At 44.7% G+C, this 24,681-nt stretch overlaps 1 protein-coding gene across 2 annotated transcripts in view; it reads right to left on the reverse strand.

Moving 5' to 3' along the window:
- Positions 1 to 21,297: 21,297 nt before the first annotated feature.
- Positions 21,298 to 24,681, reverse strand: part of DCAF5 (DDB1 and CUL4 associated factor 5) — a 58,235-nt gene continuing 54,851 nt past the window's right edge. For both annotated transcript variants that reach the window (XM_077322573.1, XM_077322572.1), the window contains exon 9: positions 21,298 to 24,156. In XM_077322573.1, the coding sequence (XP_077178688.1) occupies positions 22,402 to 24,156 (1,755 nt within the window). In that variant the 3' untranslated portion in view covers positions 21,298 to 22,401. The remainder of the gene's footprint in view (positions 24,157 to 24,681) is intronic.

The raw sequence follows: 24,681 nt of genomic DNA on the forward strand, positions 1-24,681 counted from the left end.
CAGACCAGTTTGCATTTTCTGAAGGTGGGAAATGAGCTGGGAAACGGGTGTGTGATCTGGCTGTCCTCTCTCAGTCATACAAACATCTGAGCACGTTGTTTTGAAGCCAACCATTAGCACAAAGTACCTTTTTCGGCTCCAGTTATAATGTTCAGGGTCTCTGAAATCCATCAAGATAGAAACAAAGTGAAAAAGAACACGAATTTTAAAAAGGGGGGTGCTATGTATTGTTCTGCCGTTTCTCCATAGCACTATTAAAATGCATCTGTGTAGCAATGCAGAAGTGCTTTTAAAAATATCGGGGCTGGGGGGGGGGGAGAAAGTTTCAGTCCACAAGAAAACTGCTGTGTTGTGATTGGTGGCTTGCTGTAATTGGGGAGAAACTTGTGTTGCTTTCCCTTGCAGCTTTGTCAGGAGGCAAAAAGGCACGATGGGGCAAAAGGAAAATGCAGGAGGGGTCTCCCTGTGAGGAGGGCTGCAAGTGTGAGATTGACCATTCTTCATTTGTAAGCTGGAAGCCACTTGCGTTTTACCCCTCCGTGAGGGCCACACTGTTTAATTCCTGCTTCCAAAGGAAGGGGAGGGTTTTCTGCATAAGTATGTGAAATGTTTGTCAGTCCCCGAAACATAAGGAAGTATCTATGGCCAAGGTGGGAGTGCACAGCCATAAAGTTCCCTTCCCCTTGACCCATTTCAAGATTCTGTAGCTTCTGTCCCCAAGAAGCAAGTCAGCCCTAGGAAATACACTGGGAGGTAACATTGTGCTTTCAGATGCAACAGTGGAACGGCAAAAACACTTCCACCAGCATCCTCCCCCTTTGGGCAGTGGAATATGCAAAAATAGCTTTTACAGTTCTATATTTTCTCTCTGAAAATGCTGATGCAACTCTGATTCAAGAGATAGCACCTTAAGGAAAGCTGCTATTAGCTCTTGGACCAGATCAGAATTGACTGAAAATTAATATTAGCTCCTGGCTGAAACACATGCTCCTTAGAAGGCCCTGGCTCAAATCTCAGCTGCAATCATTTACCAAGCTTAGAAAGAAAAAGTCTATTCCTGGGATGCTGGACTCAGCTAATTAGGAAAGTCATCTCTAACATCTGGCTCAGCAGACATAACAAGGACTGATGGGAGGGGGTTTCAGAAGAGAAGGTTATTTTTAATTCAACCACAGCAGACTACTAAGGATCAGAATCCTGTTGTGGAATGAAATCTATTTAAAGTCATAACCCATTGCTATGGAAACAGAAAACTGTGCCCGAGGCAGTAAACCAGGCTGGCTATGGAGTATTTGAGGACTCCTCAATTTGATGATGGTTCAGAACACTTCATTTTGCCATGCTTTTTATTTGAGAGGTCGCCAAGCTATTAGGTCACCAAGCAATTTGACCACCCCTTAACACTGCACAGAAATACTATGCCATTTTAGAAAGCAAGGTAGAGAATCTGCTTTCCAGATCTGTGTACTGATCCCCCAGTGGAAGACTGAAAGGGAAGCAATACGGTAGAGAACCCTGAGAATGAAAGGGAGTCAACCCCCTGCTGCCTCCACACCGTGTAATGGGGAGGGGTTTCCCATTGTTACTTCAGAGAAGGCATCACACAGAGGAGGCTGGAGTTGGTTCCTTATATGCTCCTTATTTGGGCTTATTTGTGAATTCATACAGCGGAATATGCACAGAGGGGCGTTTGAAAGCTCTGAGCCCCAAAACTTTGTGATTGGACTGGGCACCACTGTATGTCCTCTTGCAGGGGACCATCTCTGTATTTGTCATTTGGGGTGGTCCAAAGATTGTTTTGGGGTACCTCCTGACCACAGTGTCTGCCTGATTGTTTTTGGGGTATCCTATTTTGGAGCAGCTGACTCAAGTGCTGGGATTTGGACCAGACACCCACACATATCTTCTTCTTGAAGGCGAGAGTCCCATGAGCTTTCAAACACTCATCAATGAAAAAGGGACAAATGCAGAACGAACACAGAGACCATTTCAGCCTCCCCACACCGGTATTTGCTGTTGTAGGGCAGGATACATTTGTCCATTAGGGGAGGGGAACTGCGATGTGCATGCCATGTAGAATATAGTCACACCCATCCACCCTAAGCTTGCCAAACTCCAGGTGGTGGCTGGAGGTCTCCTGGGATTATAACAGGTCTCCAGGCAATAGAGAGCAGGTCGCCTGGAAGATGGAGGCCATGGTATCATACCCTAATGAACTCCCTCCTCCCCCAAACCTCACCCTCCTCAGGCTCCAACCCCCCAAATCTCAGGTATTTTCTAACCCAGAGCTGGCAAGCCTAATCCCAGCCCCCCACCCGTGCAAACAGACAAAGTAGAAAGGAAAGAAGAAAGTCATCACCTGATGGTGAAATCTGAAAGTCTCACATTTGATCAGCTTTTAGGTTTAATTGATTTTGTTTATTCATTCAAAATATCTGTTGGGACTCAGGTAGGGTTGTCAACTCTTGTTTGTGAAACCCCTGGAGGTTTGGGGGCAGTGCCTGGGGATGGTGGGAAGGGAGGGAGCTCAGGGGGATGTGCTCCCATACACACACACACACACACACATGCAGACCAGCTGCCGTTTTCTCTACTGTAGTCTGGAGATCACTTGTAAGGTGGGAGAACTACAAGCCTCTCCTGGAAGTTAGCAGGTAACAAAAGAATAAAATAATCATGGTCAATGTCAAACAAATAATATAGTCACTAGCCAGAAATTTGTAAAAAAAACAAAAAAAAACAGCCCCCATAAATATCTGAAATGTACTAAAATGACCTATTTTAGTTGCTTCTCCATGGGAATGTTCCACCCTCACAGAAAGGAGGAAGCCCTCCAGCACACAGGAAAACATCCACATGACATCCTGCTCATTGTCAGCACAACTCTCAGGATCACCAAACTTGAAGAAGAAGAAGAAGAGTTGGTTCTTATATGCCGCTTTTCCCTACCCGAAGGAGGCTCAAAGTGGCTTACAGCCGCCTTCCCTTTCCTCTCCCCACAACAGACACCCTGTGAGGTGGGTGAGGCTGAGAGAGCCCTGATATCACTGCTCGGTCAGAACAGCTTTATCAGTGCCGTGGCGAGCCCAAGGTCACCCAGCTGGCTGCATGTGGGGGAGCGCAGAATCGAACCCGGCATGCCAGATTAGAAGTCCGCACTCCTAACTACTACACCAAACTGACTCTCAAGACTGAGAAAAATAGACCTATTATTCTCCAGGTTAAAGGAGAAACTCCCATAGCCACTACGCAGAGGAGGCAGAGATAACTTCCACTTTCAAAATGTCACAGGTGCACCATTTCCCCCTTTGCAGCACTGTAAATATTTTAGTCTCCCTGCTGAGCTTCACTGAGGCATTACAGTACATCCTGGTAGTGAAAGTGAAAATGAGGGCAAAGACCACAGAGGCCTTGGTGGAATTCCCATTACCCCTGAACTTTGGTAGAGAAAAGGAGCAAACATTAAGGGGGTGGCAGCATGAGTGGAAAGTAGTATACGTGACGGGGATCTGCGTGCCATTCTAGGGCTGTCAGATCTAGGTTGGGAAATAGCCAGAGATTTGGGTGTGGGGCCTAGGAAAGGATGGGGTACAGGAAGGGGAAGGACCTAAGAGTATAATGCTGCAGAGCCCACCCTCCAAAGCATCCATTTTCTCAAGGGCAACTGATCCCAATTGTCTGGAACTCAGCAACTCTACCCCACTCCCACTCCACTTGCAGCAGCAATAGGACTGTTTCTGCATTTGTGATTTGCTGGTGTGTTCTCAGTGCATTGAATTCTGAATGCAGACCCCAAATTTGTGCCTGGCATTCTGCATTTGTGGTCTTCTCTGCTACCAGCCAGGAGGGGGGGTTGTCTTGTGTTGATGTACACTCAGTCACCATACATGCAGGAAGATAAAGTACATCGGCTGCCATTACACAAATGTTTTCCTGCATGCAATTATGAAGCATCACATTGTACCCTAAATCATAAGGTGCATAAGGAGGGGGAGATGGGGGAGGCAGGGTGTGTGTGGAGGACTTTCAACTTTCTGGAGCATTCCCACAAAGCCTGTGCCTATGCTACTGCAGATTAGCGTTGTAACATGACCATGTCAAAAAGAAATACGGAGGGCAGGAGGAGAGGCAGGCTATTGGTTGGAGTTGATAGATCATCATTTGAGGTGGGAAATGGAAGAGGAAGCCAATTCGACTCTTGAACTTCCTCACTGGAAATCCCTCCTGGGGAGGGGGAGGAATCCAGGTTTAACAGCATTTGCAAAAAGCATGGTAAACAGGGAGTGCATTCTAAGATGCATCTGAGATTTCGGTATAAAATGCTTGTGACTCCACAGAACAGTAAGGCAACAATTGCACCATTTTTTGCAGGTGTGGAAACAGTCAAGGTGTGTGAAAACTCATTTGGAGGCTGCCTTTAACCAACCCAGAAGCCTCCCCAGAGGCTCCCAATGCTCTCCTGAACAGTTTTGTTTTGTGTTTTCACTGGGAGGACAGTTAGATGGGGGCCTTTCTGATTTCCTTCAATAGCTCCAGGGCTGGCCCTGAGAAAACTCTTGCCCAGGCCGCATGGAACGTCCCAGGAAGGAGCACTTTGGCTGAGGGCAGGAGAAACCAGAGTGAGAGTCAATGAAGAATGGAGTTGCAGCAGCAGAGCTTATTTAGGCAAAGAAATGTTGCAACAAGAAAAGGCTTAACTATCTTAGGAAACTGTTATATTATAAACTTGTATATACAATACACTTTTATATATAATTTTCCTACCACTGTAACTGGGGATTTTAGGAATTATTTCTGGAGCATGAAATTAGGCTGTTATTCTAAATGTTGTGAATATTCTCTTTTCTCGTTTGTTAAAATTAGATTTCACTGATTTTGTTTCAGTTTTGCAACGTTTAACTATAGAAAATAAGGTAGACAACATTCTTATTATCTGAATAGACTCAGATAATCTTGAACACACCTTGAGCAATAATACTTTGTGATTCACTGTGCAGTCCTAAATTGAGTCTAGAACTCTGCTTAGGATCACACTGTTAACATCTCTCAACATTCTTCTGACTCTTGATGTCCATAAACAAAGGGATGCAAGTTCTATCTAAGGCTGGGGGAGTTTACAGTGCAAGCAAAAAGGGAGGCATCGCTTAAATCACAACTGCACACCTGAAAGAGAAACAAACTGCTTGCACATGAACAGGAACAGTGAACTAGCCAGTCAGAGCTTTCACTTTAAATTAGTTCATTTCTAACTTGCTATAATTCCCTCATTTATGACTTTCCCCACACATTGACTTTCCCCACACGAATGAGGCATACTGAAAAGTTAGAAGAGAACTGAAGTGAGGGTCGGTGCTGTATCCTGATTCTATTTGGTTATTTGTAAATAAATTCTCCTCAGTTCAAGCAAGGCTGCAGTGCTTTCTAGATACACTACATGTTAGATTTTCATCCTACTCTTTCTCTCGGGAGCTTGGGATGGCATACCAGACTCTCCTGTTTTCCATCATACTAATCAGTAAAGAAGAGCCTCTTGTGGCGCAGAGTGGTAAGGCAGCAGACATGCAGTCTGAAAGCTCTGCCCATGAGGCTGGGAGTTCGATCCCAGCAGCCGGCTCAAGGTTGACTCAGCCTTCCATCCTTCCGAGGTCGGTAAAATGAGTACCCAGTTTGCTGGGGGGTAAACGGTCATGACTGGGGAAGGCACTGGCAAACCACCCCGTATTGAGTCTGCCATGAAAACGCTAGAGGGCGTCACCCCAAGGGTCAGACATGACTCAGTGCTTGCACAGGGGATACCTTTACCTTTACCTTTAAACGGTAATGACTGGGGAAGGCACTGGCAAACCACCCCATGAGAACACTAGAGGGCATCACCCCAAGGGTCAGACATGACCCAGTGCTTGCACAGGGGATACCTTTACCTTTAATCAGTAAAGAAGTTACTACATTCAAGGAGCTGTACATGAGATTCAGTGTTCATGGGATAGGATTATGTAGGACTGCATTCAGAAAGGCAACATGGATTTGGGGGCACAAATGGTACTCCTGAAAACCAACTTCATTTTATGGACATGTCTTCAGAAATATAAATTTACAAGCCAGTTAAACTTTTGGGTCTAGACATGAAGTTATCCCATGAGAGAGCCTCGCAACTTCCATAAAGCACCTACTATCCCAAGCCACTGGCTTAAAATTAATGATCTTAAACCTTCAATAGGCACTGAAACAGAAAGAGATGAGTAGTAGCTCTCAGAGGATAGCTTCATGTTCAGGCAATGAGGAAATTGTTTATATTGGCAGTTTTTAAACCAGTAGGGAAAGAAGGGATTATGGGAGCTCTGATGCCAAAAAGGAACCAAAGGCATCTCCGTAACAAAGTCTGCATGTGGCTGCCTTTCAGACCTCCTTTCAGAACTCCCAAAGTTCTCAATGGTCTCTTCCACCAGGCATTCGGCTGAGGCCAAGGACTCCCTCTGAATTGCCCCCCTCCCCTACATACAGACTTAGTCCTTCACCTGGGTTTCTCCCAGGCCACTCTCCCCTGTCTGAGATGGGCCAATAACTGGACTTCCATTTGTTGTGATTTTAGGCCCATGATGGATGTTTATATAGCATTGTGAGCTATTAGTATATCTTATATAGATTAATTTTTGTGACTTTTTAGCATTTTATTGTACTTGGGAATTGCATTTACTGTGTTTCCCCGAAAATAAGACCTACTCTACAAATAAGACCTAGCGGTAGTTTTTCATGCACCGCTAGTATAAGCCCTCCCCCCAAAATAAGACTTACCTCTAATTGGTCCTTAGAGCCAGGGCTGGCCTTGGGGGTTTTCTTGTAGGGGTGTTCACGGTCATACAGGGCACTGGGCCAACTGACATTCAAATCTACAGCACACGTGTACACCGTGCTGCTGTGCCGCTCATCTCCCCGCTGGCAGCAATGCACACTGCAGAGCCCTGGCCCTGCTCGCTCAGCCTCTATCAGCTCTGCCTACAATCCCAGAATCCCTCGGCTTGACAGAAGCTGTGCCCTGCACTTAAGGTACGATTTAACGGGGTTCCGGGTGGGGGGGGGGGGTGTGGGGAACTAGACTAAACGTAACTTTTTTTTTGGACGTCAATAAATATAAGACCTAGCCGAAAATAAGCCCTAGTGCTTTTTTTTAAAACCTAAAATTAATATAAGACACTGCCTTATTTTGGGGGGAAACACGATATATCTGTTATAAGCTACCCCAAGACAACCTTGGAGAGGGGTGGCTCAGAAATCTCTCCTACCTAAGACACAAGCAGGCAGAAAAAATCTTTCTGAGCATACTTAGAGTCTTCAGGACTAAAATCATAATGCAGAATTAGATTTGGACATTTCCTTCTCATTAAATATAGAGCTAGAAGAGCAAAACTCCTGCATTTCCATGGGATGCGTCACTGTTTCCAGAATAACATTCTCCCATATCTTCTGTAGAGGGTGACACACCAGGGAAGATTCACCTCCCTTTGTTTACCAGGGGTCCCTGCTTAGATCTGGGCTGTGCTTTCTACTCTGTCACCATGAAGGGAGCAATCCTGCCCGGTTGACTCAAAAGTGTTCCATGCTCTTGCTTCCAGAAAAATACCCTTAGGAATGTAGTTTAAATAAATGGTCCCCAACCTTTTTCGGGCTGGGGACCGGGGGTGGGGGAGAGGGAGTCCCGGGGACCGGGGGGGGGGGGAGAGAGGGAGGTGCACCGGCACCTGCACCTGCACCTGCAAACCAGCAGGCACGCTCCCCCCCCCCCCCCGCAGCACAGCGCTCGCTTTGCGAGCGATCAGCTGCCTCCCGGCACAAGCGTCGCACTGCAGTGGGGGAGGCGCCGGCACCTGTTGGCACACCGGCACCCAAGCCTCCCTTCCCCCCGCCACAGCCCGGTACCGAGGCCTCCATGGCCCAGTGGTTGGAGAACACCGGTTTAAATGACCCATGTAGGCACAGTTTATGGCAGTGTTTCCTAAATCTGTAGTAGTAGTGAGGTGCAATGTTTTCCAAAATGAAAAATTTCAGTATTTCAGAGGGAAGCCGTGTTGGACTGCAGTAGAAAAGCTAGAACTGAATCTAGCAGCACCATGAGAGTTTCTGGGTTCATGCTTCTGAGCATCCAGAATTGAGTCCTATCAACATGGTTGACTCGAAGCCTCAGCCCATCTGTAAGATGCTCTTTTAGCACAGTAGGCTTTTCCCCACCATCCTACATTGGACAAGTCTCTCTTAAATTTGCATTGCATTCAATTGAACTAGTAAATGCTTACAACAATTATGAAAAGGCCAAGTCCATTATTCATGCTGGAGAAATCCTAGAAGCCCATGGTTGCTCTTCAGCCATGTTAGCTTCCTCCTTTATTACCTTGACTAGCATGTTCTAAAAACTAAGTGGATCTCTTGAGATTACATTTAGGAAACAGGCTTGCCTTCCTAGTAAAAACACCCCTGCCACTCTCTGGTTTTCATTGAGATCTGGATGCAGAACACTAGAGAAAGGGCAAGAGGGATGAGCATGTTCTCTGGTGCCAATCTTCTCTTTCCCCCCTTCAGACGCTGAAAGCAGAAAAGCCAAGTCTGTTCTTGCATTGATGGACTTCTTTAATGAGCAGCAAATGTTTCTTCGATTCAGTCATCGTTTTGTACTGAGGTTGTGAACCTTCCGTGCAACTTGCACGGAAGCTCTGTATACAATTAGTTCCATATACAGTCTTCCCTCTGCAGTATGCCATGTCATGGAAACGAGCAACAGCAGGACTGCACTACTTGCCTGTTACATTATCCTTCTAGGTTTTAGAAAGGAAAATAGCCCTTGTGCAACCAGAGCACAAAAATGAAGCCCTCCGCTTATCAAAACAGCAGGAATGAAAGGTATGTCTGGTACGGGCCCTTAATTTGACATGTGTCTGACAGACATAGCTCAGGAGAGGAGAATTAATTGCATTTGATTGCGGTATTGTTAAGCCATATGCGTATTTTGTTAAACACAAAAGAGTGCAACATCACACCCAAGCAGGACTGGCAACCCAACAAGCCATTGGTGTAAAAGGTGTGCCCTAGTTTTTCTGGCAATGTTGCAGAGGATGTGCAGGCACAACTGTCGGCTCAGGGCACCTGCAAAGACTTCAAGCCGCTCTGCTGCCATGATGATCCTCTCTCCACTCTGTGCTCAAACTGGCATTAAAAACGAGAAGCATTTACAAGTCGGAGCTTGCAGCTTTCAGAAATGATCCCCTGGAGGAACGTTCCAAGGCAGCAGGAAGGTCTCTTATGAACACTGCCTTTCAAAGGAGTTACATGACATAGCCCATTTTCTTTTTTATTTGAAGGGAGATAGATGGGCAGGGTCATATTGAAACAGTGGGATTCACCCATCTTCACTTCTTACATGCAATAGGGAGACCTCACTCAGGTTTGCTAAAAGTTCTGTCAAAGGAATACTGGTGGTGGATGCTCATCCCTTTGCCTTCTCCTGTGCCTGGACCATACGTGGGTGTCTACATGGCTTGCCTGTGCAGATCATCCAGGATTCTTGATCCCCCATCATTCTCCATTTTCAGAGCCTCCTTCTCCACCAGTGCTAGGGAACTACCTATGGTAGCAGCTGGCTAAAAGCTTATGAAAAATAATTAGGGAGACTGCCCTAAGAGATATCCTCTCCCTTTAAAATGAAGGTCCTGCATCCTGTTTACTTTCTTGGCAGAATATTTTAATGTTGTTTTAAATAAGTGTATAATGATGCATAATGAACTGAAGGAAGAAAAATTAATTCAGGGAGTTTCCTTCAGTGGAAAAAGTCATTGAATAAGATGAAGATTTATTTCCCAGTGAAAGGTGTGGAGGGATAAGTCAGATTGGAGCTGAAAAATCACAACCTTTGCAAGTTTGCTTTTCCGGCTAATGTAATTGAACATCACAGATCCCCTTTTAGTGCTAATTCAGCCTATTTTTTTTCCTTTGCACGTGATTGATTTTCTAGTTAATTGCATCAGTTCCTGCATCATAAGCTTCACAGGAGGGAAATGTAACCTAATTCAATTCGCTCAAGGTGGTTAATGGAATGGGTCTTCAACTCCTTTATCTTTTGAGGTAGCCAAGATATTTAAAGAAATAAATTCTGTTGTGAAGGTAGTTAATTCAATTAACCCAAGATAGTATTCTATTTTGTTAAAGCTTTGATTTGGACATTTAGGCACGGTGGATTTCCCTGTTGCCAAGACAGAGACAAGAGATATCTTTCACAGTAGGTCTGGTATTAGGAAAAGAAGACAGAACCTGTTCCTTTATGGCATAGCAGCTAGAGTCATAGGTTTGAATATAGGTTCAAACTCAGGTTCAAATCTGCTAAAAGTCATCCTAACTAATTAAAGAAGTTTTAAATGCCATTCTGTGTTCTTTGAAAAAGGGGCAGTATACAAACCCCAAAAATAAATAGATGTCTAGTCCCAAAGAATGTGGTATACTTGTAATAGCAATTGGGCAGCAAAGTAAAATCAGGAGTGTAGGTCATGTAGAAAGTCCCCGACCTCTCACATTAAGAGAAATCTCCAAACCAGGAACGATTAGCAACCTAAGAGTGGGACTTGGCATTCTGTCAAAATTAGTTGATCTCCAGATTACAGGTATTAGTTTTCCTGGAGGAAAGAACAGCTTCAGAGGATGGACTCTATGGTATACAATAGAGCTGGGTGCCCAGACTTTTTGAACATGAGGCCACCTTTGGAATTCAGACACTGGATGATGGACACAACCACAGAATGGCTGCCTTGGGAGGCAGAGCCAAACACAAAATGTCAAGGAGTGATGTAGGGTTGCCAGTTCCCCCTTCATGAGAGATTAGAGATAAGTTTGCCAAGAGTCCAGGCTGGAAAACTCCTAGAGATTTAAGCCTGGAGCTCGGGGAGGACAAGGACCTCAGTTGGGTGTAATGCCATAGAGCAGCGGTACCCAACCTTTTTTGGGATGGGGATCGGAGGGGGAGAGGGAGGCCTGGGGATGGGGGGGGAGAGGGAGCATGGGTGCTGGCGCATGGGCTCCTGCAAACCAGCAGGCACACCTCCCTCCCCCTGTGGCGCAGCGCTCACTGCACCGAGAGCGATCGGCTGTGCTGGCAAATGCCCACTGGCGTGCCAATGCCCGCGCTTCCTCCCCACAACGTGGCGCTTGCTGCACCAGGAGGCGGTGATCACTCCTGGCGCAGCAAGCACATACCACAGGGGGGAGGGAGGCATGCCTGCTACCTCCCTCCCCCCTGCTGCGGCTCGGTACCAAGGCCTCCACAGCCCAGTACTGGGCTGTGGCCCGGTGGTTAGGGAGCACCGCCATAGAGTCTGCCCACCAGAGCATCCATTTTCTCCAGGAGAAGTGATTTCTGTAATCTAGAGATGAAGCTGTAATTCTGGGAGATCCCCAGATCCCACCTGGAGATTGGCATTCCAGCCTCCCACCTCTGCTAATTAGTTCTGGTTTGATCATCCAGTCCAGCACTCTGTCACACAGTGGCAAAAACCCAGGTGCCACGAGGAGGTCCACCAGAAGAGCCAGAACTCCAGAAGCCCTCCTACTAATGCCCCCCAAGGACCAAGAATACAGAACATCACTGCCCCAGACAGAGGGCTATTATGGACAGGTGTTTACCTTTGCTTTCAGCATTCTTGTCTGTTGTTTTTTCCCCCTTCCCACATTCATTCTCCTCCTCTTAGTGCTCAGTTTATTTTCTGTATGCTTTTCCCCAGCGTTTTCTGAGAGGACTTTTGTGGCAATGTTTTTTGTTCACTTCCAAGTCAAAGCGAATCCAAATGCATAATGGTTCCACGAGATTTCCTTTGCTGCCCCTTGACATCTACTCCCCCACCCACATCAAAATTGTTCTTCCCATTCAGCCACCTGCTGCCACGCCCCCTCATTCATTGCCATACAAGCACCATTTTAAATTGTTTTCCCCATCATTTATTTAAAAAAATACTAGAGATAAAATGCTAGTAAAAAGTTTAATCTCCATGGCACGATCAGTCCTCTTCTTTCTCCTCCAGCTTTCCTTGGCCACTGCAGAGATGGACCTTCTGCTTGAGCCATTTCCCCCTTTATCTGCTCCCCCCTTTCACAATCCTTTCCTGCCATCTCCCCTTCTTCAGTGCCACACAACCGTTTCCCCAATTTTTAAACATTTACCATCACAATGTAAGCCATAAATGCTAATTTAAACCCAACAAAGGCATGCAAAGGCACAATAATGTCAGATCCACACACAGTCATGAGCAGGAGGCGAGAGAGAGAGAGAGAGAGAGAGAGAGAGAGAGAGAGAGGGGGGAGAAGATGGGAGATTCTCCTACCTCAGCACAAAGCTAACTGCAGATGTTTCAAGGGCGATTCCCACCCAAAGTGGTGAAACACATTCACTAGACCCTGATGATAGAGAGGGAGGGGGAATGAATAGGGGATCTACAGGGACTTGGTTAAACCAGCAAAACACACAAAAAGGCTCTCCAGGGCTTCTGCTAGAGAACTCTTCTCCCATGCAAATTGCAGTCTGCGCCCATCTTTATCTGAAATTAACCTGATCTCATCTGATCTGGGAAGCAGAGTCAGCCCTTGTCAGATGGGAAACATCCAACAAGTACAAGGCTTGCTGTGTAGAGGCAGGCAATGGCAAACTGACCTGTGCTCGCCCAAAGTTGGGTGTGTTGTCGAGTCACAGCTGCCAACAATCAAAAGGAGTATCATGTGCTTGGTGTACACATGAGAAAGGAACAGGATCCCTGCTTATGGAGGAAGAGGGGCCCTTCCAATCACCAGCCAGTGAAGATGAGTGTGAAGATGCGGGAAAGGGGGGAAAGAGCACATGTGCACACTGAAAATGGGGACGGGGAAATGATGGAGCTATGATGTCTCTGATCATGACATCGATAACAAACAGCCATTTTGTCAGAAAATGCACAGCATTGCTCCAGGTGCAAAAATTTCACCCAACAGAAAATGCCAGTTACTCCAAAGAGAAAGTGGAGATGCAGAATGGATCGCTGAAATTGATTCAGAAAGTTGTGGATTGAAAGCTCAGCAAATAATAAGTAAGCAGAGTATACACAATGGGCCATAGAGTTCCATCTACACCTTATGGTTAACAGCCACACATGGACCTCTGCTCCATATGTTTATCCAATCCCCTCTTGAAGCTGTCTAGGTTTGTAGGTTTAATTGATTTAGTTTATTCATTCAAAATATTTGTGTAGCACTTTTACTGCATCGTCCTTTAAGATTTTGAATAGTTCAACTGGAATGCTGTCACCATCACTAGATTTATTGTTGCTCAGACTTCCTAAGGCCCATTTGACTTCACATTCCAGGATGTCTGGTTCCAGGTCAGTAACTACCCCATTGTGGTTATCAGGAATGTTAAGCTCGCTCTTGTATAGTTCTTCTGTATAATTTTGCCACCTTTGTTTAATCTCTTCTGCTTCTGAGAGGTTCCTACCATTTTGGTCCCTTATCATACCCATCTTTGCATGAAATGTTCTCTTCATATCTCCAATTTTCTTGAAAAGATCTCTGGTCCTCCCCATTCTATTGTTTTCTTCTATTTGTTTGCACTGTTCATTTAAGAAGGCATTCTTATCTCTTCTAGCTTTTCTCTGGAATTCTGCATTCAATTGGGTGTATCTTTCTCTTTCTCCCTTGCCTGCAAGGCGAACAAACCGGTCAGTCCTAGAGGAGATCAGCCCTGACTGCTCCTTAGAAGGCCAGATCCTGAAGATGAAACTCAAATACTTTGGCCACGTCATGAGAAGGAAGGACTCCCTGGAGAAGAGCCTAATGCTGGGAGCGATTGAGGGCAAAAGAAGAAGGGGACGACAGAGAATGAGGTGGCTGGATGGAGTCACTGAAGCGGTCGGTGTGAGCTTAAATGGACTCCAGGGACTGGTAGAGGACAGGAAGGCCTGGAGGATCATTGTCCATGGGGTCGCGATGGGTCGGACACGACTTCGCATCTAACAACAACATAGGGAAGGTGTTCCATCCCCTTAATTGTTTTAGTTGCCCTTTTCTGCACTTTTTCTCCAATGCTGCATCTTTTTGGAGGTGTACACAATATTCCAAATGAGGCCACACCATAGATTGATACAGGGGTATTATGATACTTGCTGCTTTCTGCTAGGCTGGAATTCACATCTTGATGCTATTGTTACCCAAAAGCTTCCTGATAGAATATTTCTGGTTGGGTTCTGGCTTACAACATTTCTATAACTGTGATGATCAGGTATGTGAGCAGGTACAAGTGATATAAAATGGGCCACAGGTGTTTTGTTTTTAGTGATTGATGTGTAATGTGCCATTTTAGAAGATAAAGCCTTGCCTGGCATAGTAATATAGTGAGGGGAAAACTTCACTCACTTAATTTCTATAGGTCAGGGTAAATTCAACACTTCTCATTCTGGGAACCAAAAGACCGTGCTGAGCAGATTTTGCTTATCACATTGACTTGGGATCCTGCATTTGTGCAACCGGTAATTTGTCCCTTAAATACGCTCATGAAACATTCTTTCTTTGGGGCCAATTGATTAAGACAGAAAGGAACAATGTTGTAAGCTGATTTACAAAATAAGGAAGTTAAAGGAATGGATTTGAAAAACAAAGTCGCTGTCATTGTATCAGAAGCATTTATTATTTTGCTTCCCAAATGTCATTTTGTTGCTTTAAGCCCAGACACAGTTGGCGTTTCAGAGTTGCTAAGCGGCTCTCCCACCTTTGCTCCAGTGTCCGGACTGCGTATTTCTTCTTTGAGGGTTAGTGTGTCAAAGGAACCCAGGCAAAGCAGGCTGCAGTCCCAGAGTAGATCTACAGAATAGCAGAATGCAACAAAGAGCTCTTGCAAGTCAACTAACGAAACCGCTGCTGCATGGGGCAGTTTCCAAGTGTGATCCCTCTGCCACTGCAAGTGCAGTGTCATGCACAGGTGCTCTACATAAGGAAATCCCCTCTGCCCTTGTTGTTAGGTTTTAATACTACAGCAAACAACTACTGATCATTTAAAACTAGCTGGCAAAAAGCTCGCCAGAATCAAGGGAGGAAATGGTGGTCAGGAAGAGAAATTGAGCAGGATGTAGACAGGGAGCTATGCAAATCCACATTTCCCTGCCCATACTTTTGCATAGACCTGGTTTAGTTTAGGAAAACCTGTAGCTGAGTTGGAGAAGAATGGGAAGGGGAGAACCCAGCCACAAGATCATGTAGATGAACTGAACCACCGAAGTTCAGGAGACAGGGCAAAGCAAGGGCTCCATGTGGAGAAAATGGCCTGACACTCAGCCCTCCTAAGATTTTTGTTCAGGGGAAGAGTCTAAGGCACTGGCCCATTGCCCCTCTGTTTCCTCTCCCAAGTACTCTTGAGAAAAATTAGTTACTGAGCAAGGCAATAAACGCTTCCTTCAAAAATAAGGACCTTCATCATAGTCTGGCTATTGGGAATTGTACTTTTGCTAAGGCATCAACCAAGGTGTGTGTATGTGTGTGTGTATTAAGAAGAACAATCAGGAAGCACTTAGAAGAAGAGTTGGTTCTTATATGCCGCTTTTCCCTACCCGAAGGAGGTTCAAAGCGGCTTACAGTCGCCTTCCCATTCCTCTCCCCACAACAGATACCCTGTGGGGTGGGTGAGGCTGAGAGAGCCCTGATATCACTGCCTGGTCAGAACAGTTTTTTCAGTGCCGTGCCGAGACCAAAGTCACCCAGCTGGTTGCATGTGGGGGAGTGCAGAATCGAACCTGGCATGCCAGATTAGAAGTCTGCGCTCCTAACCACTACACTAAATTGAATTAATCCTCATCAGTTCCATAGAATTAAACCACAACAATTTCAATTGCAGTTCCAAAATTCTGAATTTAGTATACTTTAGATACTTGAAGAGGGGGAAAAGGGAAATAAATGTATGAAGTGTTAATTCCTCTCTACAATAAGAAGAAAAATCAGTCCGGCAAAAAAAAGTGGGGCATCAATATTTATGCTTCAGGCAACCAAAGGTGGTGCGTTAAAAACATTGACTGGAGAAATGTTTAAATAATTGAAATGTATAATTAATAGAAATGCCAACTCAGCTTAGCACTTAGCACACCAAATCCACAGCAAGCCCCCATGATTAATGCAGGTTAGGTCTCATGAGCATCAAACATGGGTACATATTACAAATTGAGAAGTTAACTAATTATCTCAATTAATTGTGTGCATACTTCATTACTTTAAGGGTAATAATTTCAGTGACCAACCACAAGAATATATCTGGGATTGATCTGCAGTCCCATCATTTCATATTTGATCTATAGCAGCAACTTCAAGGTTCTAAGGAAGTATTACCCTGACAAGAATTAGTTCCAACCTTTGACTGACTCAAGTGGAGGAGGAGATCTGGGTTCCTGAAAAGATCAAAGGCTTTGGCTGTAGCTTCATACATCAGAGACACTTGTTACTGTTCTCTCCTGCCATATTTTCTCTTTGTTCAGATCAAGATGCCAAGAGAGGCAGCTGCTGTTCAAGACGCCACGGGAATTACATTGCAGGCTGATAAACGGGCTCTGTAATAAGGACAGGAAAGCTTTCCAAACAGAAGGGTCCTTTTATCAAGTCTGATGTAAAAGATAGAGGCCTCTTGAACTTTGTGAGGTCCTCTGCAAATAAGCTGTAAAGCTCTCCCACGTGCTTTAATTTAATGTCCAGGACTCCAAGTGGAGTAGTTGCTTATGTTCTTTGCTTAATTTTGAGCGCTGGAATTTGACATCTTCAGCTGAGCAGCTCCTATTTCTGAACTCCCAACCTGATGCTTGAGCAAAGGGTACTTACTGCTTAAAGTGGGGCTCCACAATGCAATACGCCCAAAGAAGTTGGTAAACAGTGAATTTTAGGGAGATCTGTTAGCAAAGGTTGGCAGATCTGGACTGCAGCTCCTTCTAAGGGTGCCAAGGAGTCACAGGCCATCTCCTGCACAGCTACAGACCAAATTCAGAACAGAACTGGAACTACAGTCTGGAGATCTCTAGCTGACCTTTGTTGGTACAAGGGGCATTCAGAAGCTCCACCCCCAAAGAGGCTCGTGAGGTCTCCATTATTCAGCCATCCTTGTGGTTCTTTTACAGGTCTTCTCTGAATAAAACCAGGTGTGCTGCAATCATTCAGCTGCAGATGTCTTCTTTGGCCATGCAAGGCATTAACACGCATCACAGACTTGGACAGAGAAATAAAATCAGAGGCCAAGGGTTGTATTCAGAGACAGCTGCTAAAATTTTATTGAGAAGGGCACAACCTAAATTCAAGTTGTCAAACATTAAATTCATCTTTTAAAATCAGGGTATAGCTGCATTAAGACCATGCGATTCATTTAAGCTATAAAATGATTTAGAAACCAACCATTTAAAAAATAGGTTTTGGCTGAAATTCCATTTTTTAAGCCAATCATACTGTCCTTGAGGATAAGATGATGACTTCCCTCTGGGGTTGATATCCTTGCTCTCAGTATAGGAGTTTAGCTCAAATTGGGGCTAGTCGTTCAACAAAAGGAAGTTTATTGCACACTTCTGCCACCAACACGTGTTATGGTCACATTTTAGAAGTCCATGAACGGAAAGCATACTGCCGTTTCAGATGTTCAGTTCACAGAAGTAATCTCTGTACACAGCATACACTGGTTAAGCAAACCTCAGACCACATTGATGGCATGTCTGCTACACTGATGTCCAATCTAGTGTTAGGCCCACAAATCGCAAACCAGCAATGCAGGCCTATGTAGTATCACTTCAAAGTAAGCCCACTGAAACCAATGCACAGGACTCTCCTGTATTATTGGAGGGGTTTACTTTATGCTTGCATTTTATATAAAGTAAGAAACGCTTTTGGCCTCTAAAAAGTATGCTCACTGTGAATTACCTCCCTACCGCCTTCTGCGGGGCATTCCTTGCAAACACCATTTATCCAGCCAAATTCCTCTGTCCCTCTAGTTTTTTTAGCCAGTTCCTGTCAACAGGCCTGGAGCAACAATTACCTGTCTCACAAGATTATTGCAGGGATAAAATCCGGAATGTCAAGAAATACTTTGTGCACTGGAAGATATATATATATCACATATATATATTTGCTGCAAGCTCAGTAGAGACATAGGGAAGCCCGCATAAAGCCTGGTACATGGCGGGCCCTGGAGCCCTGGCCGTGGGCTTCCAAGCAGTAACTGTAAGGCAAGGGTGGCCAACCTGTGGTTCTCCAGATGTCCGTGGACTATGATTACCATGTTGGCAGGGGCTCATGCTAATGATCATCCATGGAACACCTGGGGAGCCACAGTTTGCCCACCCCTGCTGTAAGGGACCGAGGCTAGGCCCAGCTACTTGAAGAGTGCTTCAGCCAGCATTGCCAAGGACTGCCGCAGAGGGGGCTGGCCTGCCAACTCTCCTCACCCCCCCCCCCCCCCCATTATAAATCTAGCTGCAGACAGAATAGCTTTCTAGCCAAGAACTGCGAGGCCCAGCCAGGTTATCTATGAATTACTAAAAGTGGCAAAGCTGTAATAACTATAAGGCTGCCATCAATGGAGTTCTCTGCTTGTGGCACAGGACTCTCCAGTGGCCACCTCTTGTCCCCACCCACTTACTGCTGACTCAGGGAGGACATAATGTGGGGGGAGGGTGATCTGAGGTGCAACTAGTGAAAATAGCTCACGCCCCTTCAAGAGCGGCAAACCACCAGCATAAAACAAACACTGGATACACAGCAATGTTTGTGTGAGACTGCATTATGTAGAACTTGAGGGCTTGCATATTTTTATATCAACTTAAAGTTAGTATAGCCAAAGGTAACTATAAATTGTTAGTTCAGAAAACTTTGCTTTGACTTTTTTACTTTGACACATTTCCCCCAAGTATTTTCTCATACATAAAATATTGCTAAAGGTACTTTCACGTATCTGGAATGAACTCTGGATCAACCACTTGGCTAATACTCATGACCTAAATTAATGATGTCTGTGCAGAAATAATTGTGCACAATCTATCAATTGGGATGGTTAAAGATTTCTGTTGATCACATAACTGGCTTTTAACTGAGCTTCCGTCCACAAATGCCTTCCCAAAGGTATCTGAAAGTAGGAGGCCAATATTACCTCTCATTCCCCACCAAAGGTACTTATCAGAGCCAAAGAAGGGGCAAGGCATTCCTGACAGCCTTTAAAATTAACCTCATTTGCAATCCAAACCAGAGTTGTACCCTTTTAAGCCAATGACTTAGAAAGGTTTTACTCTGTTTAAGATTGCACCGTTAGCTGACTAACCCAATAAAATTTGATCTTGGAGGCATTTTGGTTTTGGCAACAGTGATCAAGAGATGACTTGGCAGGCCCTATCTTCTGCCTGTGTATTCAAAGGGCACTTCGGCACATTGAAAACAATAGCGTTACACCAGCAAAATGGCAAAACGCTAAAAAATAATGCGCCTCAGACCATTCCTCACCTCCTAGCACTCTCGCTTTCCTCTGCTGCCTTCTCACACTTCTTAGCACTCTGCATGCCTGCTTGAAATGGTGGAACAGAGAAACACACTTTCTACATGACTCTCCTTTGCCTGTCAATCAAGCCAGGCAGCCAATCACCTTTCTCCATGTTTTAAAAGAACCCACAATGCCAGCTAATTTTCTTTTAAAGGAAAACTTCTCTGTTGAGACTCCTGTGCATTTAATCATAGATGCATAGTGCTTTTTTAATGCCATTCCTTTTGGAATTATGAGCCTTGAATCTTTAAAAAATTAATCTCGAGCCTGATCTTTTAAAGGGGAATTTAGAGAGGCATGCTTGGTGTTTTAACTGGAGGAGGGGTTATTTCGCTTTCCCGTAATGATTTATTGCCTATTCACTGCTCCAGGCAATTTGCTTCAAAAACAAAAGATAAAACAAAACACCCCATCCCCAGGAGAAGGTAGCCGCGTGTGAGGGCAGGAACTGGAGGCGGAGATAGCATTACTACGGCTTCACACATTTCCTTAGCCTGTGGCTTGCTAGTTGCTCTCCACTAGCTCACGCTACATGGTTTGGGGAATCCACTTAATGTGATTCCCCACCTAGCGCTTTAAAATGGAAGATGTAGCTACCGGTTTGCTGCTTGGATGCTGGATGTTGGCGATGTCGTGCAAAATGCCAAAAAAAATGGCATCTGCATTATGTGAGCATTTCACTTTTTTATCAGATGTGGAATGGCCGAAAGATTTTTCACTGCCGCCTCGTGCTGCACATTTTCTCCCATCTCTGTGGAAGATAGCACTTGTGAAGTTAGCTCCAATTAACAGATTCAGCACAAATCAGCTTCCTTATAACTCAAAACCAAGACTCCAGTAAGCAACATCTCTCTCCCCTTCCTTGCTAATCAGCATCGGCAGCATCGAACACACACAAAAGTAATGTTGTGTCATGTGTTATACAACATGGCTTAATTGGGGGGGGGGGCAACATCTTCCCAATTTTCCAGTGGAGTCCTACAGTAGAAGAGCAGGAAACTCTTACATAAAGACGTCCATAAAGAGGTCTGGTCAATGACCACTCAGCTTCACAGAGAAAGTCCTAGCTATGTCAACATCAGCATTCTTGCACTGTAATTCTAACCATTCGACTTCAATTCTTACTGTCTGTTACTTCAGCATACTTCTATGGGAACCATGCTGTTTGTAACTGCAGTCTTAAACATATTTGCTCAGCAGCAAGTTCCATTGAGTTCAGGAGAACTGGGTCCTCATTAAATATGTAGAGATTCAGCTGGAAAGCACATTGGGTTCTTTTACCCAGAAGCATGGCTGATTAGTTTACATTTGCAAACTGATTTGGGGCTGTAAAATGTGATTTTAAGTACACAGGTGCCATTCTCATAAATGGCTCAGGGGGGGGGTACTGGAGTGCCCAGTTTTCTAAAGTGTTAAGCTATTGTAAGGACATGATACCAAATGGTGATCCAAAACACTGCTAGTGCTAAGGGATACAGCGGTCAGGTCTACTTTGTGATGCAGCAATTTTCTAGCATTGGGTAGAGAACTACCCAACAGTACAATGCAAATCACAGCATGGGGGGGGGAGGGAGGGGGACCCCAGTGTCGAACAGACTGAGACAGCACAATCAGCAGCTAATGTGTAAAAACTGCCTAGATACTGTACCCTTGAGCTGGCGTTGGTGACCCAGAGGGACTTAACATTAAGTCCCCCCACTCCCACCCAATACAGAGCAGTTAACTATATCCATTTTTACTCTATATTAAAAAAATAGTCCATACACACAAAAATATTTGTTTAATTGGAAACCATACATCAATCTGCACTTTTATACTGGAGTGCAGGGCTATAAAACCAGGTTTTCTAAAGCCAGGCCTACTGTTCCAAATAAGATCAATTCTTTAAAAAATAAAAAAGTAGGGGGACTAAACAGAGAAAAGAATCAAATTTCAAGATTCAATTCACGCTCACAGTTAGCTTGTTAGGTATATCGTTATGCATCTCTTTCTTGCTCTGACCTACACTACCCATCTTCTCATTTGACTGTCAACGTTATCATGCAGACAGAAGGTATGTATGTAGCTTTGCTACAGGTTACTTTGTAATTTTGCTTGGGAGACGGCAGGCAAGCCAGAGGGGAGTTCAGCACAACTCCAGGATCACACGTCTCCAGACTTTCAACTGGAGTCTCCCTCCCAGAGCAGCAACAGCTATGGCTATCTTTTGGTGAGAGGCTTAGTTTTCAGGCAAAAAGCCCAGGCTATTTCGGCCATTTCCTTAATGATTTGCTCTAAAACCTAAACTGCCTCATCTCCCCTATTAGCATTTAGGTTACCTTTAATAAAGTACTGATTAACGTACGATTCATCTTCACATATGTAAGCCAGGAAGGTATTCTCAAACCATGACGAACCATTTTCTTTTAAAGGCTTGAGGTAAAGAGGAAAGGATCAGAAGTCTGCATCCAATCTGTCTTCTTTCACAGAAAACATACTCTGAAAATTTCGGTCATACGATGTATTTTGCCTATCAATGAGACTATAAACTCACAGTATCAACACGCAAAAAATCCTCTTCAGAAAAATAATTAAAATTTTACAATAGCCTTGGGTAGCTGGCTGAACGAACACCACACACTTCACACAATAATAAGTCAACTGTCTGAATAAGGATTTACTTGAACAGAACCTTGTAAGGATACACTACACTCAATCTCATCTTAAAGGAGTTGATTGGATTTTTATACAACATAGCCCCTGGCATTTTAAAATAAACCCACTGGAGAATGGAATGGAGAATCGGAAACGCAACATTTCAGACCCAAGCTGCATTTGCCTTTAATACTTTTTTTTAAAAGTGTGTTTGAAACATATGGTTGCTTTTATCATGTTTTTAGTTTCTTTTCTGAGGAAGAGTTCTCAGAATCTGTGTCTTCAAACTCTGCCCTGTGCCTTTTCTGTCGTCCATGAATTTGCAGACCGTCATTGTCTGCCGGATGCAGCTCTGCAGCATCCTCTTTCATGCTAATGCTGTGACTGGCTGAGTCTGCAGAAGGCAGGCAAAACTCCTTGTGGAAGGATGTGCATGTCTGCACAAGGCTGCCATTCTCCGCATTCACATGTAATTGTCTTCCTTGGGACGCAGCCTCCTGCTCTCCTAAACTTTGTCCATTATTAAGGTAGGAAGAGCGAGGGTGCAGGTGGCCATTATTGTGGTTTGCACAGGAGTTATCAGTGTTCCTATCCTCACTGTCATCTATTAGGTTTCTGGAGTAACTTCCAGACCCACTACAGTTGGCAACAATAGAAAATGAATCCTTAGAAACAGCCAAAAGATTGGGGCTGGAAGCAAGTTGGCAGTTCTGACTGTTTTTATGTTCAACAAATCCTGCCCCTTGATTGCATGGTTCTTCAGTGCAACTTTCTTTGCCAATGGCTTTTCCATTCAGCTTCTTTGACTCAAAAGAATGATCCGCAGACCCACTGCTCCCAGGATCGTGGGAGAGGCTTTCTTGGTCATCCAGCTGTTGCTGATTATCACATTCATGCTCTGGGCCATTTCTGGAGTATTCACCTGAGCTGTGTTCCTTGAAGGTGTCTTTATTGCAGTTTTCAGTAGAAGAATCTTGGCCACCTTGAATTTTTCTGCTAGTTCCTGGTCTCCCCTCAATTTCTCCAACTCGTGAAGATTCGCCATCTTTACTAGCTGTGTAAGACATATAAGAATAATGAAGCCACCTGAAAGCTCTGTAGATCTTCCTATCTACAGATTCACTTTCCGAGCAAGTAGAGACTTTTTCCTTGTGGACTTCTGTACTAGGAGCACTTCTTTCTGGTGATGAAGTTGGAGAAGGAGAGAGATCATCCACTTTGATCTGGGGGTAATCATAGATGTCCTCACCTATGTAGGTGCTCGTGTTTTCTGAATTTGCACTAGTCCTTTCTTCCTTTTGCAGTTTTGATCTGCGTCTCATTGCATTGCGCTGCCGAGTTGAAGCACGGCGCTTATTTAGCTCCTCATCATCTTCTGAGCTGCTACTGCTGCTGCTGGAGCTGCTAGAGTCATTCTCTTCAGGGCTCGGGGACCTTGGCCGTGGGAAAAGGTCAGCATCCAACTCTGTCTCACATGTATTTTCATCAGAATCAGACTCATTAGAAAGGGCCAGGAGACGTTTGTCTTGATACCTCCTAAGTGCAGACAAGCGTTGCCGACGAGTAGCTACATCTTCTCTGTCTGGAGGAGATTCTGTAGACCTCAAGGTCCCCAGGTTATAAGCAGCTTCATCAGATTCTTCTGCCATGTGGGGTGGGGAGTGGCGCAAGGAAGTGGAGGACTCTGACTCACTATAACCTGAGCGCTCGCTTACCCCGGCATGGAGCTGTAGGATGGTGCTTTCGCTCAGGTCACTGTCCGAGTCGGAACTCCAGCCCTCAATCTCCCGACGGACCAAGGAATCAAAAAAGGCCATCATTCGTGGATCTTCTTGGACTGACTGATTAGCGTAATCATGGGACAAGCCACTGCCGCTGTTCAGTACAAGACTGATGTATTCTTCATGAGTATACAGGCAACGTGAATCATCCTCAATTTTACCATCCAGATCGCCTGTGCATCCAGGCTGTCTGTAGGGACTCCAGATCTGAAAAATAAAAGAAAGAAAAGATGATCTTCACACAATTGTAAGGATTTTCATCCAACTGATCTATATTTCTATGATCTCAGTTATGAAAGAAAGCAATTAACGCAATCACTTTTAACATGGCTGGATTTTATAGAATGCTCTTTTAACTCACTTTCATGGATATGTTCCATTTCTAAGGCAACATCTTCCCCACAACTCACTAATGCCCTCAGAATTTCAAATCTGCAGAATTCAGCACTCTATTTTTATGGAAGAGATGTTTACTTGTGCGTGGGGGGAGACCATGGATGAGAAACATTTGATAGTTTTCTGAGTAGCTCTAGGGACTAGTTTCCCAGGAAACTAGAAATACTAGAGATGTGCAAATGTGTTAAATCAAATTGTACATTTCTGTACTGGAAAATCTCCAAAGAATACGCATGTGACACATTACTGATTCCTGCACAGTTCGGTGTTGTCAGGGTCAAGAAGGGGGTGATAGTGCAACTGGACTCTATACATTTCCATCCACACATTTCTATG

Source organism: Paroedura picta, chromosome 2, assembly GCF_049243985.1.
Source record: "Paroedura picta isolate Pp20150507F chromosome 2, Ppicta_v3.0, whole genome shotgun sequence".
Taxonomy (NCBI): Eukaryota; Metazoa; Chordata; class Lepidosauria; order Squamata; family Gekkonidae; genus Paroedura; species Paroedura picta.